At 39.8% G+C, this 15,805-nt stretch overlaps 1 protein-coding gene across 3 annotated transcripts in view; it reads right to left on the bottom strand.

Annotated features, from left to right (window-relative positions):
- SH3TC1 (SH3 domain and tetratricopeptide repeats 1) overlaps positions 1 to 15,805 on the bottom strand; it is a 256,428-nt gene that overhangs the window by 63,321 nt on the left and 177,302 nt on the right. For all 3 annotated transcript variants that reach the window (XM_085642478.1, XM_085642479.1, XM_085642480.1), the window contains one exon: positions 13,363 to 13,543. In XM_085642478.1, coding sequence (XP_085498604.1) covers positions 13,363 to 13,543 — 181 coding nt within the window. The remainder of the gene's footprint in view (positions 1 to 13,362; positions 13,544 to 15,805) is intronic.

Here is a 15,805-nt window from a genome sequence, read left to right as displayed (position 1 = left end):
CTCCATCCTTGACTATACCCATAAATACATTTCATAGTTCAAACACTTGAAAATGCCAGACCTATTGCCTTTACCGATGCTTGTTTTCAAACACATATAAACTAAGCTTCAAAAGCTTCACTGGGTAAAACCGTTTGCAGAGAAAGATTTATGACTGAGCATAAGATGACATGCTTGAAGCAAAGTAGGGAACATTATTCTAGAATGTCAGCACACTCGGGACATTGCATTATGTTTATTTAATGCAAGGAATTAGGACAGCACACTCCCCTGACTCTGCAGAGTAGATAACACTTGCGGAGCCCTTAACACAATATACAGAAATAAAAGGATTTTCAATTAACAAAAATGTACTGGGCAGCAAAGTCGCAGAACTGTACAAAAAGCAGAATGGGCCCGAAAGTGAACACCTTCAGGACTTAAACAAATTAAAATAATTAAATTATGACTTTAATTTACCATTCAGATCCAACTGAACATTAAATGCCACAGCCAGATCCAACGGTATAGTGACACTTTGTCTGTAGGACCAGTGCTGGTTTCTTCATGCTCAGAGTAATATGTAGATTTTATTGGAAAATTATGATAGCAGTATCGGAATATTTTTGCAGCATTGATATTGTCCAATAATTTTTACCAGCATTAATATTGTCTTATAATTTCAGTGCCTCCCGTACCCTACAGAACTCTGGTAGATGGCAGACATTCATCGTCTTAGTTCTGTGTGAAAATGTTTCATGGGATAATGAACCTTGCTTGGTTCACCATCTACCACCAAAGTCATCAAAAGCAGATGTGTGTTCCCTATGCATTATGAGCAGATACATTGCCAGAAGACTAAATTAGCTGATGAATCCTGGCTTACCATCAAAGGCATCAGCCTCTAGGTTCAGGTAAAATGCCAGTCAGGGTTTACCAGGCTGCAGTAAAAGTTAGTGGAGACAACGGACATTCCAATATGGGAACCTTGAACCAAACCTTTCTTGATCATATTTGGTTGAAGAGACTTTGAGAGTTAAAAAAGTGGCCAAGTGTTACATGTGAGGATTATAAGTAAGTAGAACTATGATCTGAATACAAACATGTTTGTTATAATGTAACACAATTCTATTTAAGGATTTTTTGGCAAAATGAGTGAAGACTCTCTTTTTCCCATACTCCAACAAGTCCCACGCTAGTTAACAGAGCCAATGCATTTTTATCTGTAAAAGAACGGTGGATCTAATCTACACTAAGCATCACATTACAAGAGTAAGGTGCAGTTCATCTAGCAGACCCCCAATTTGGCAGACCATACCACAAAACAGAGCCAACCAGTCCTGGTATTTATAAACTAAGGAACACTAAGAAGGTTAGCTGTGGTGGAACACAATGTTCTGAAGAGTACGCATCTTTTTTGAGGTTTGCAGATAAATACGAAGGTCAGACCACAGAGGGATCTATGTACAATGCAAAGGGCCTTGAATTGGATACATTATTCATTAGTGATCCAATACAGCTGAGAGAGCAAAGAACGAGGGTGAGTGAATCTCAGGGCTCTCATAATCAAGTGAGCTGTTCCATTTTGAACAACCTGACGTTTATATAATCAGTAAGATAGAATTCCTAAGTTGAGAGGGTTGGCGTAATTGAGACTGGATCCAATAAGGGCAAATACAGCAAATCTTTGCCGTCATCATTCAAAAAGATAGAATTTTTATAATTGTATTTAGGAAGAAGTTACAGGAAGAGGCAATGGTGTAGACTAGATCTGAAGACACACCTTGCCCAAGCTAGTGGATAGCCTCTTGGGAGATTGCGCATCTATACATATCAACATAACATAAGGTCCTATGTAGCCCTTGAATGAATGGTTGGTCTCACATGCAGAGGCTGATTTCTCACCACTTGGTGAACAAACTGGGCATAAAAAGGAGAGAGCGTACAATCCCAGAGTGTTTCTACCCACTCAAGTGTTCTACCAGCAGAAAAACAAAAGAAATGTGAAGTATATTTCTGACCAACACGTAGCTGGACAAATTATCCTAAAGTCAAAATCAATCAGGTTGTCAGTCAATATTTCTTCATTGTGCAGGTTAATTTCATTAATTGTAATATCTCTCTTTAAATGAAAAGGTACTGGCCCTACAAATACAGAAATGTAAAATAAAGTTAACCACAGTCTTAGCTTTGTCCAAACAAATATATATCATAACAACTTTATACAATTGCGTATTGCTAAAATATTACAAACGACTTTTCAGAAATCTAATCCATACAAGGTAAGCATTATCAAAGTCATCATTCTCTGAAAAAAGAAAACACTTTATTCCTCTTGATAATGCTATATTTCTTTTACTCTAGTCTTCTATACATGTACAACTTAAGAAAGAGCAGTAGGACAAAATACTAAAATATTAACTGAATCTTCTCTGCCTAGCAATTACAGATCATTTTCTGGAAAGAGAATACCTTTCATATACCCTTGTTGGTAGTACACGTTCTGCATGGACAAAACAGAAGGTGCAACCTAATTTGAGCATTAGGGATTATGGCTAAATATTTCTGAATGGATAACTCTATTTGCAGAGTTGTACAGTACTAGCCTAAGATTCTACTAATTTAATTGATGATCCTTGTTTAATTATCGCTGTAGTAGCCAAATGTTTCTAAACAAGAGATAAATCAACTTCGTAACAATTTATCCTTATTAACATATTATCAACCGAGGCATGGTGATATTTTTAAACTTTTATCTTTCTCCAAAAAAACCTGATGAGGAAATAGTTTTACTCTGAGTATGTAAGTCTTGAAATCCTTTGTGAATTTAACTATCACATTTACCCATCTTTTATCTTTTCTTCCTTGAGTATTGCCATCCTCATGTACATTCAGCTCTGGTACCATCTAAGAGGTCCATGGCTCTCCAGAGAGAAGACAAGAAGCCAGGTAAGGTAACTTTTTTCTCAGGTTTGTTCCCTCTCTATACACTCATTTTAATTCTAGTTAATTCTTTGCCTGTCTCCTTGTTCCAGAATTTTCCAGTTCTATACTATTTGTTTTCCTTTTTCCTACTACTTTTTGCTTTGCGGTTATTTGTTTTTACATCAAAATTTTAGCTTTTCCTTTTAAAAGAGATAATTGTGCCTATTTAATAAGGACGATGTATCTAGGGTTCTCTTTTATGCCCAGTTATTGGTTCCTCCTGTAAATCAGTTATTCTCAAATTGTTTCCAAAACTGTGTAATTAACCATCACCCAAACACCTGTCTTTGTGCTGCTGCATATGTGCATTAGTTTCCCTGTTTTAAAATAAATGGTTCTGTTTTCATCTCCTGCCTTTCCGTTAGGCCATCCTTGTTTCCTTCGCTCCATATTAATCATCTGAATAGCCACGACTCTCCTGGCTTTGTCTGGGGACTGTCCACCTCCCAGAATGAGAACAGTGGTCTCCACCTTGCATTCGGAAATCTCCACTGTCTGGCAGCGTTCTGAGACCAGTCTCTACACCCTTCTTCCCTCTAAGCGTCTTCTTCAAACTGGTGTTGTACTTTCTCAGCTCCTCTTTAGGTTGAGCCTAGGCAGCGCATGCACTGTCTCTTGAAACATGCTGTATCTTCTCTATGGGCTTACAGCACGCCCATCGCTTTTAATTGGTTCCTTGGTCTGCCTATCAAAATTCCTTTGGTGAATGGTTTACATTTATTGTGCCTTTTGGCTGCTTTGATCCCGCCCTGGAGACTGACCCGGTTACATGAATCAGTACACTTCTGACCATTTATGTTAGTTTCACACTACTTTTTCATTTGCCTTGGTTCGTGGTGCCATCCCCCCACCACCTCTCGCCTGTCGCTGCGTTTCCTGCTCGTGTTGAGCACGTCCCTGCTCAGATTTCACTTAATCTGCGGCACCATCCCCCACCACCTCCCGCCTGTTGGGGCGTTTCCTGTTCACTTGGGCTGCAGCGTAGCGTGACAAACTACATTTATAAATAAACTCAACAAATACCTCTTAGACTGTTTTTTTGTCTTAATTTATATGGGGCATACATTTTATATATATATAACTTTGAGCAATACAAGAGACTAGAATGCTGTTTGGCTGCTTCATGCAATCAATAGTCCGCCACATCCTTCATTGTCGCTGTATTAATTTGCCCCTATTTATTTTGCTCAGCACTAGCCAGGCAGCGTTTCATTCAGAGTGAAGCATAGCGGCAGGCTGAGCAGAGAAACTAGCAACTTTTGCGTGTTTACTAAGTGCAAGATGAATGACCTTCTCAAGCATTTACATCCTCCTGTATTTTTATAACAGCACAAGGAAAGCCGGGAGAAAAATAAGGGGTTTCTGTATCCAACAGATGTTTGCAGGAATTTCAGCAAAGCTTAATGAGCTGTCACCATTTACCACTCACCCCTACTCTCTGCTATTTACCATCTTGCCTCATTAATTTCGTTTTTTTCCCTGTGCATTTGCACACAGCAAAACAACATTGTGCTGAGAAAATAAGGTACTGGCCCTGGGAGAATGCTGACGTCTCCTTTACAAGGGTGAACTAAGTGTATCTATTGTTTGTTGGTTTTCTCTTAAGATTTTTGTTATGCTTGTTTTTCTTTCTATTGCAAAAGACATCTGCTTCCTGTATAGCTGTGGCACTGGTTACTTTAAGGTCATGCAGCGGTGCACTGTGGTATGACAGTCTCTTGGTGGCCCGCATCAGGGTTGCATGCTTGTGACGCTGAGTGCTGTAGCACGCCACAGAGAGCTGCAGTGTGATCTCATCCACCAACGAAGTGAGGTCTGGACTTGCAGTAGAACAATACATTATAACTGTTTCTGGGTCTGGAATGAGATGCTTGCTGCTGTCGTTGCCGCGATCTGGTGGTGAGCAAAGCTCATCTCTCTGTTCCCCACCTCAGACTTCTGGAAGGGGCAATAATGTAAATCCCAAATTTAGGCCTACATCATCACTCGGGTAAGTCAGTCTTTTAACTAATGTTTTCAAGCCTTCCGTCTTATTGAAAGTGTCTTTGAGAGAGGAACGTTAGTCTTTGTGTTATACATTCTTCCAGTGCATGAGGTTTATACTTCAGCTCCATGATATTTGGAACGTGGCATAAGAAGTGTATTCTGGACAAAGTCAGCCTCTTTCATTATACTTTGCTGTGCTACTCCCTCTGCTATGTGGGTATTTTGGTACATCGAAGACACTCCAAGAATGGGGCAGTTGGGAAATAATGTTCCAATGAGAGCTTGGTGATAACCGTTTACTGGGCTCCATGCTAGTTATGCTTGACGGCAAGCATTCCGTTGTCGCTGGCCCTTCGCTCTGATGCCATCTCATTCACCATGTGGTCAGAAAGATTTCCGATCACACGTGGCAGGGATGCCACTGCTGACATACATAGAGTTGTAGTTTGCTGGGCAGATTTTGGGTGTAGAAGGCTGGAAGTATGTTTTGTTCTCGACAGTGCAAACCTAATGTAATGTGGACACCATCCCAGTGTCTTATTAGGTTATTAAAAACATTTCCTCTAAGTTTGTAAGAAACCTAGTAATAAACATAAGCACATCAGTCATCACTCGCAAAACGTTCTCAGTAAGCGCTGCTCTTGGTGGCAGTCATAAATGTGCACTATCATATTGTAATGTCAAGTATAACATGCATTCTCTTTTATGTTGTTAGTTTTCCATTACTTTGCCTGTAACTGATATTTTGCATTCAGTATCTATTTTTGGATCAGAATGCCCTATTGCATTCGGCATGTGTGTTTTTGGATCAGCACATCACGACCCTTCTGTGCTTTCCAAATGCAAAGTTGGGTCTGGCCTGAAACCCCAGTTGTCTGGAAAAACCTTTTACTACCAATTGTCAAAAATACACACAAAGTGGGCTTTAGCTCTGCCCAGTGGAGTATTTCTGTGTCACTACATGCTAATGGTTGCTTGATGCTTCGTTCTGCTTACTAGGAAGTGCTTGTATTGCAATACATTAGGAACTTTTTTACATCTTAAAAGCACACTGACTCATCACATATAAATATCCTTTAACCTCATGCATGCAATTACAGAAAACAATCCTTTTTTGATTTTTAACTGCAGCAGGATGTAACCAATTAGCAAGAAATTATGCACAAGTCACACAGACATGCACATATGTTTACGGACAAACACACGCATACATCTACAAGGGCATATACTGTAACTGCAATAGACCTGTCTTTAATTTAACAACGCATCTAAACATATGCATGCACAATAAAGTTTGTATGCTGTAGCACATTAAATGCTGAGATGTCTTTGCCAGTGCTTGTTTTGTACAAGTTTACATTCTGAATGGTGCAAGACCAACAATCGACATGAGGAGTGGCTTAACGGAAATGCACAATTTCTCACACTCAATGCATAAACTTGAATTTCAGCGGACGGCACCCACAAATTGATATTACACTAATGCAATGTCAGGAAAACACCGACAAGAGCACAAACAAATCCACCCTCATACCCTACCATCAGCAATTCAGAGCAGCAAAAGCTCCATGTTCACCGACTGCATTGAAGGCAGTACCAACGGTGTCAAGAAAGCCTTTGCCATAGTGAAAGACGTCACATCTCCGGCAGCAAGCTCCAACACTGTAGGCCCCTCTCAGGACCTCTTCACCCAGCTTTCCCTATTCTTCATCAAAATGCTCTTCTGCATCTATGACAATTTCAAGCACCTTCAAGCACCAACCTGACCCTTCCAACCTCGCAGCCCTCCTGCAATCTCAACCAATACCCAGATTACCACCTGGCCCAACATTACCACTCAAGAAACCGCAACGAATGTGCAGTCCATACACTCTGGAGCACCCTCTGGACCCTGCAAGATAGATGCTAGTGGATATTCAAATACATTTCCTACCTGCAATGCCAGGAGCCACTCCGCCTCATTGGAATGGAAGTTTATTTATAAAGTGCTATGTCACCCAAAAAGGGCGGCTTGCAGCTGTGAAAAACCAAACAGTTGTCCATGCAGACTGTAAATGTGATAAACATTTAATAACATGTGAAGGTTTTCAAAGCCTTCCAAAAAAAAACCTGGGAATTATTAGATTTAATACCAAAATTACACAATTCCAAAACTGAGGTCCTAAGTAAGGTAAAGCATGCATGTCCCTCAACCATATCCTTTCTAACAATATGTACTGTAAATAAAAGGTGAGAATCAGAGCGAAGACTTCTCACAGGATCATGGCACTTGAAGAGTGGAACAAGAGAAGATTTCTCAATGTCGCAAATGATTTTATGCATCAGACAACGAGTTCTGAAGACAAATCTTTTTTTACCAGGAGTCAATGATACTATATTGGGCAACATGGTCAGGTTTCCCTAATCCATAAACTACTCTAACTGGCAAGTTTAGATTTTATGCATGTGTTTCAATGAGGCTTCATGGAGACCTAGAAACAGCATCTTGCAAGAATCAATGATAGAAAGGATACATGCAGCGAGCACTAGGGCATAAACTTGTTTAGGTAATTAAAGCAGAGTCTTCATCATCACTTTTGGATGGAAAAACCACACAGAAGTGATGACCTTAATCTGTTATTTCATGGACAGATGGGAGTCAAGGAAGATTACTTTAAACCCGACTGAATAGGTTTGCTGTAAGCTGTCCTTACATTTTCCCTGAGATATTTAAATGTTTTAAGAGGGAATCAAGCCTGCAGGGGGTGGTCTGAGACGTAGTTCATGTTCAGGTCCCACCTTCTTGCTTTCTATAAATTTGTCTTCCTTCATTCCAGTGGATCAAGAGAAAGTCACATCTATTTTCATGAAGGTAAAATTGGGATCCCCTGACAGCCTCTGACCACTGCATTTTTTCATAATGCTGTTCTTAAGTCTTGGTTCCTGCACTGATTGAAATGATCAGTTGTGACTTTACATTGGGACTCTTCCAAGTAACTGGAATAAAGGGGTTGGTAAACCACTGCTGAAACAAGACAACCTAGATAGATCTAGGGAAGATAATTAATTATAAGCCTGTACCCTCTTTTCTGTTATAAGTAAAATCACCGAACAAATGGCATCTAAATAGCTGCCCTCTTTGATGGAGGATTCTACTTTAAATTTTCATTAGCTGGGCTTTCTTCCTGGAAGGAGATTGGAGGTATCTTTTGCTGTTGCCATGTATGAACTTGGAACGATTGTTCATAAGAGATGCTCCTTTTACTGGAGCTTTCCATTGTGTCTGACACTGTGGATCACAACTTCTTTATCAAACTTCTTCCAAAGCTAGGATTGGGAGGAGTGGTTCTGGCCTGGCTTTCTTCTTTCTTAAAAGATTGCATCCATTCAGTTGTTATTCCCCTATCCCGTTCCTCTACTCAAAGGGTGAGCTGTGGAGTGCCCCAGGGATCCTCTGTTCCCCATGTTGTTTACCATTTATGCACTCTACTTGTATCTCTCATTAAATCCTTCGGCTCTAAATTCATTTCTTATGTATGTGACACTCGGTTGATCATCCGTTGGACATAAAACTCCTTGCTTAGCAGCCAACTTGACTTCTTGTAATCTGCTGTCTGTTTCTGGATGTCTCATAATTTTCTCCAACTAAACACTAATACAATTTTAATTATGCTAGTCGAAGGGCGCACTGGCAGGTGGCAGTGTTCCAGCTAGCCCACCCCTCATCATAGGTCAAATCTGTGGGTGTGGATTTACAAAGGGCTGGATAAAAGAATCTTAGGATGTTAAACAATTACGCTGAGTTGGAGTATCCTGTAATAATATTAAAAAGGTAAGTAGATTTTGCCTAAAACAAGTATTTCTTATAAATTTTAAGTTGTTATTTATACCTCAACGCATCTTTTATATCACAAGTGGCATGCCATTGCCTTTCAGTCTGACTAAGTAGGAAACAATGTTGCTTGAATGATGCTCCCATGTATTAGAGGATGTGTGATATAAGCCCTTCTTAGGGATTCTTTGGTCCAAGAAATCGGAAAGAACCTTATTAAAGTGTAGTCAGGCTTCTGAAACTTGGTTAGAATGTTGGACAGGGGATTATTGAGAAATCAAAGATGTTAATTATTTTAGCTGAAGTAATTCTTTTCAAGCTAAAGTTAAAATAGATTTAAAATCACATGGGGCAATTCCTATTTTCTAGTTTTACAACAGGAACTCAGCTTGATAATAATCTAAGCATGGAAGGAGGGAAAAGGTACAGGCCTGGACTCATCAAACAGGTGCCCAGATGTTGTCTATTTATGTGGGTGTGTTATGTGGCCGTTAGGGTCATTGTCGAAATTTCTAAGTTAGCATGAGCTCTGCTGCCATGATGCTGCTTTTGTGCACGTTACTACATGACTTTGTTTTGCAAGACTCTGTGCCTTTCACATGAGAACTGTCTGCTTTCTGCGTTCTCTGCTTGTTCATGGAGTTTAGTCTGAACACGATGTGCAAGGTCGATAAATATGCCCCTTGTTATTCTGTTCTGGTCAGTCCCTAGCACCTAGACAAAACATGCTAAACACAGCTGCACTGCTGGAAACTCGTGCTTTGATATTACGGGGATGCATGTTGTTCACACACACTTGGAGAGAGACCTTTCCTTGGAGAAGAGCTATGCAGTTCCTATGATGTAAACCTTCCATCTGGGCTCCAAGGTATGGGGTCTTCTGACAAAGCTCAGAGATCTTCCTCTGCATAATAAACTTCAACTCAGGAAAGGGGAGGGTGGTTAGGCCTTATAGTTCTTTTTTCACTGTCTGTATATGATGACATCCCCCTTTTTATTCTATGGTATTGTAACAAGGCTAACTGTTTTAGGTTTATGCATTTTGCTGCTGGTAGTGGCTCGTATACTGCATTATAGAGCACGATAGTTAAAATAACCATTTTGAAATATACAGTGACTCTGACAATCCTTATTGTGGACAAGTATGAGTGAGTGTGCAAAAGGGTATGTCTTGCTACCGCGGTTCCTGAGAGAGTCGGGAGTTTTTTGTTCTGAGTTGTATAATCATTTGTAGCTTCGTGATTATGTAGGAGAACGAATGAGACACTATAGCTAGTCGGTTTTGGGATTTTGGGTACTAAGCTGGTAGGAAGGTACAACCTCTATACACCTCTATACACCGAGGTCCTGGTTGCATAGTTCTCTGTATGAGCAGAATCCCCGCAACAGGTAGGTGTCTGTATCATTTGAGTCAAGCCATAAGAGCATATTGGACAAAAACATTACTGGTCTCTCATAGCCCAAGAATGATCAATGTGGAGGTTAAAGTACCACAACACAATTAAAATGGAGCCAGGCTCAGACTGACTGGGAATGATGAAGTTTAAAAGCCCTGCTTTCTGCAGCACAAGAGTCATGAAAAAATCCTCTCAAACATTTTCAATGAAATTGGCATTTGTGTATCTGAGGCACAGTGATCACCTTCCTCCAGAAGGTCCTGCAATCATGTACCATTACACAGGACATGGCTTCTCCCAGGCAACAACCTTACTATCTTCGTTTTCGGAGGCACAGTGACCATGTACTGAGACCTCAAGTGTAAAATTACCACAGTGTTTAAGGAGGAATACATTTTAACTAAAACAACCTTTATCCTTCTTCACCACAGGTTTACTAAGTCATATATTGACTTGGGCTTCCCCCTTCCAGCAGCTATTGGGAGATTAGTTTTTTAGATTACATAATTCTACCCCTGCAGATGCAATCAGTTTTTGAGTTTGAACTCTACTGAACTGTGTTGTTAATAAGCCAGAGATTACTGATGTGCTATTTCAAAATATCAATTGCTTCTAAAGCATCTATGTTAAACTATGAGAAAGAGGACTTCTTAATCAGTAACACCAGCACCTTAATCTTGTGGGGTACCACCACTTTTTTCCTGTTGGTTTTGCTGGTATTAGAAATGTGTGCACTATAGCTATTACACTGCCATTCAGTCAGTATCACAGTGTGTGCTTTCACTCTAAATATTACTGAGAAATTGTTATACTACAAGTTTAATTAACTTTCCAGTAAGCCCACTGTAAGTTTGTACAGGAAATCAACAAGTGTTGTGAACGTTTTATCACATGCATAGCGTGCAGTACGTATTTACACCAATCACAAATATGGCCAAAATGTGTAGATGCAGAGAACACCACTGTGTCCTGGCTAGCATGTAGATGTAAAAACAATGGCAACACATAGCAAAGGAAAGTATTTTACCAGGTAGTGTTCCAACGTATCTACATTTATAAGCCACCTTTAAGTGTCCCTTGTACGTCCACAACACTGGGTGCATAATGTTTAGAGGGGGCCTTCTGAATATTAAAGAAAAACAAATTCCCACATTGAAAATTTGCAAAACGTGTAGTCCAATGCACATTTTCTATTAACAAGCTTATTGTGAATAAAAGGTGTTTCTTATTACTCAGTCTGGAAAAAATTATGGGAAGTATCTTAAAGGTTATTTTTCACTTTTTGTCACAAAATCTAATGCAGTAATTAATGCAGATTTTTCTGACGTGAATGGAAAGGGACATTTTTTAATAATAGGTTTTCTAATGATTAATAACTCCCATTACATATTGTGCATTTGCAAGGAGTCATCAAATTACCTGCCTCATGAATATTCATGTGTGACTGTGTAGTTGGCTGGGATGGAGACCTGATAGGGGAAGCAGAACACTGCCCAGCCAGTTGCATTCCCAAAATGGGAACCATTCTGTGAAAAGGTGGGGGACAGCTTCCCCTTTGCTTATCAGTTATCACCCTAATTCTGGGGTTGGTGACTACATCTTCGACTCATAAATAGAAGAGGGTGCTGGTTTCACAGCCCCTCCTATTTGCGATTCAGAAATTGTTGCATAAGCCCTTTGATGATTTGGAAAACAAATTGTATGTATTACAAGGCTATTTTGCAGGCGCAAACCCTGTGATTGCACGAATCTCAGGGTTTGCAACTGCAAAAGAACTTGCCACATCTGGCCCTTACTCGTCAGCCTACAAAAAGGTCTCAGAAAGATTATGTCACTATTTGATTCTCTCGCTCAAATTCAACTTTAATTCATGAAACTATATGATGCAATCTTAGGGCTTTTTATTGCTTTCTCTTTAGCCTGCCTGAGGTTTAAAAAGAGTGGGGCATAGGCAAGGATACACATTTATAAGAGGTTGCCGTTGTGAAATTCGGGGCATTGAGCACATACTAATGCAATGTATTTACTACAGGGTAGTAATATTCCATCCCCAGCTACTGCACGGCAGTGGCATGGGGCTTTCACTTGCTCCTGAAGCACTTCATTGAACTTTCTGGTATAGCTACAGAAAGCTTCAGCCATCTGGAAATCCATATGTTATTAATTTTTAATTTTATTTAAAAAGTACAATAAGAATAAATTCCCGAATGTGCTTTGGGTCATCCCCTTAAGACATTAGCTTTCATGTGTTTTATTTATTCATTGCCATTTGATGAAAGGGTTGTCCATCAGATCCATGGCATTTCAAGAATAGCTCCATTGTCCAATTTGAGTTCCCATTACGGTTTGGTGATGTGGCATCAAGTAGTTCTTTTGTCACACTGCTGATCTGCAGTAAAATGTAGCTTCGATGTATTTACTTTGCTGACATGATAACATTCTAAGTGCTAATTTATGTTTTTTTGTTCAGGAAGTGCAAGCTGTTTGGATGCCAAAGACTGTCATACTTGCAGTGACTACTCAGTCTTGTACCTTCATTTCTTAGCTGTCATGATAGCATGTTGTTAGAGGAATGAACATGGGCTTCCATAAGGATGCATGGAAAATACTGCCACTTTGTCTAAAGTATTTACTATGCAACAGTTTGCTGTCTATGTCATTGAGGCACACCACTTACAATGTAGTCTTGTTCCTTTGACTACTTTTGATGATTCTTTTCTTTCAGTGTACAGCTTAATTCAGTAATTCAGTATGTTCAGCCAGAGAGCACTACTCCTATCTTCACACACAAAGTGAACCATCTATTAGCAAACAATTCCTCAAATAATATGTCAGACCTATTGGCTGTGCCCATGCTTGTTCACAACAAGCTTAAAAAAGTGAATATAAATTACAGAGGACTATAACTAACATTTGAAATGTGAAAAAATAAACGAAAAAATGCAAAACTAAGGCACTTATTACTGTCACAATATATTAACTACTTACTGCTAGGGAACCAATTTCACTATCACCCCCGTGGGATGTGGCAAATGTGGTGTAACAATCTCAGAACATTGCAATGTGGAGAAATGAATAGCTTATTTTGCAGGAATGAACGAATCAGAAACTGTTTTACCTCATGGTAATTTTGAGTACAAAGAAAACATTTTTGTGTCATGATAAGGAATACCAAATAAGAACTTCTGATCAATTTGTTCTCACCTCTTAGTGCCTAAGGACAAATATAGATGGCTAATGGTTTCCAATATCTGGCCCTCGAATACTTTATCAGACATTTTTCTGACCAAGTATAATTGGTATTTGTTGTATATAATGCACTGAGCTTCATCAACAGCTATTGTTCTGCAGAACTGGCACAACAACTGAAGAGCTTGGAGTTGTTCTAGAAAAACAAAGGGTAAGCTTGAGTGAAAGGGTTCAAGAGTTATTACCTAGGCATTGTAATGCAGATTTTCACACAAATGCATTCAACTTATGTTTCCTTGCATGTGTCTGTAAAATGTTTCATATGTAAAATCATCAAAGTAACCCATTTACCATTTCAAGTAAACAAGCATATTGTTACAACGTTAGATTAACATTCTTATATTAACATCAGTAAACTAAAACAATTATATTTCTTAACTCTTATCTCTTCTCATCGTGCGGCCTATCTCTATCTTTCTAAGAATAACTTTTCCTTAACATTTATTAAAAATCCGACTTCACCATTGATTTGGATATTTAATAACTATTAAACATTGTTACTTAATTATTTTTCTAGTTAGTCTCATCCCTGAGATACAGTAGTCGGATTTTTATCTGTACTCTGGTTTTCTACATATGACAGCTAGGCCTGCCACAGAGAAAAATAGCTTTTGGGTACTGGTCACTCTAAGGACATGTTAACATTACATTTCTACATGCCCTACTTTTAAATACCATGCACCATGATCTGTGGGCGGCACGGTCTAAATAGAGGTGACTTATTAATATTTAAAAGGGAGGTTTTGACCTGTCAAAGGGGTTTATTTTGACAGGTGAAACTCATTTTTAAACTGCTGCAGTCGGTCTACATAGGTAGGCCTGAAACCATGTTTGCACTGCAGTTGCAGTGGATGGCACAATAGGTGCTGCAGTACACTGGTGACATTCAACTTACAGGCCCTTGGTACACTGTGCACTACATACTAGTGACTTATACAGAAGTTAAATATACCAATTAAGAGTATGCCATTTGGACCATGTTCAAAGGGGGCCCAAAAGGCACTGTCTTCCTGTTAGAAGGATTAAAGTACACAGAGTTCCAAAGCCAGCAAAAATATAGGTTCCAGCAAAAACTTGAGGTGGCCACACAGAAAGTTGGATTTCTCCTGCAATCATCTACTATAAAACAGCATAACCATTAACCATCATACCATACAACTGCACTATATCAAACGGCACTTGTAATTTAGTGGATGGGATATCAATCAAATTTGTGACAGAGTAGGCCATCCTCCAAACTGCAAATCAGGCCCTATGTAAGAAGGTAGAGTCTTTGACCAGGCTGAACCTTGTTGGTGTATCCAACGCACAATTCATTCTGGTCAGCCTCAAATTGCGACTTGGTTCCAGTCTTTCGCAGCCATGCAGCCATTAACTACCATTGGTGCTGTGTACTTTTTGCCACTATTTCCTCTTAAATCTCTAGTTCCCCTTATTGGAATCTTGTCATTTTAGTATCATGTTATTTACTAAATTTCACTTTATATTTCTAATCCAGTTTAGGATTTCTTTTGCTCTGCATGTTCACTTTATTATTGTTTGGTACTGCATAGGGAGGAAAGCATTAACAGCAATAAGGGTGTGGTGGTTCCTAAGTATTGATTGTGCTTTTTTATTGTAGACAATTTACAATCAAAACAAAATATATTAACTTTGTTCCTGATTAATTATCCTGAATACAAAATACACTGACCCAAATTATTATAAATTATAATTTCAAAATTACAGAAATGTTCATACATAATAAACATGTAAGGGGGCATGATGGCGTTTGCCTGGTCGGACGTGTGAGCAGCAGCTCCTGGTCCTCCCCCCACCTCAACGCGGCTCTAAGCGTGTCAAAACAACTTGACTTTCCACCCTTTGCCATCACTTACCTGCAAGGTCTCACATTTCCGCTGATGGTAATTTCAGCCCAATTCTCTGGAGACTCTTTGGTGTGGCCTCGTGCTCTTCGGGATCTCTGCTCCCACAGCTGTTGCTGTCGCTGGCTCCTGCTGGAGCTGTGTCTGCTCCTGTTTCGGCCGCGCCCTCTCTTGTCATGCCGCCCAAGTCAGCTAGAGGAGGGATTTCCAAGGCAGTCTCGGATGCAGCTGGGACAGGTAGTGGAGGTCCCGGTCTTTGAGCGCAATGTAGTGGAGCTGGCTCGCCGGAAGGAGCAGCAGGAAAATTGGATAATCCTCTTGGAGGTAAGCGGGGGAAGGGAAGAAAAAGGTTCCAGCATTGTTTATGCCTGCCAGCAGTAGGAAATTCATGTTGTCTCAAGAGCCACCTCAGGTAGATTGGAAAACCCCAGAGTCTGCGTCACAATGCGCACTTTACAAATGCTATGATTGATTGATTGATTGACAATGTCAGGGCACCGACCTTGCGGAGGTAAATGAGCTACCCCTGGAAA

The sequence above is a fragment of the Triturus cristatus genome, chromosome 2_2, assembly GCF_964204655.1.
Source record: "Triturus cristatus chromosome 2_2, aTriCri1.1, whole genome shotgun sequence".
Taxonomy (NCBI): Eukaryota; Metazoa; Chordata; class Amphibia; order Caudata; family Salamandridae; genus Triturus; species Triturus cristatus.
This window is presented reverse-complemented; position numbering and strand designations above follow the sequence as displayed.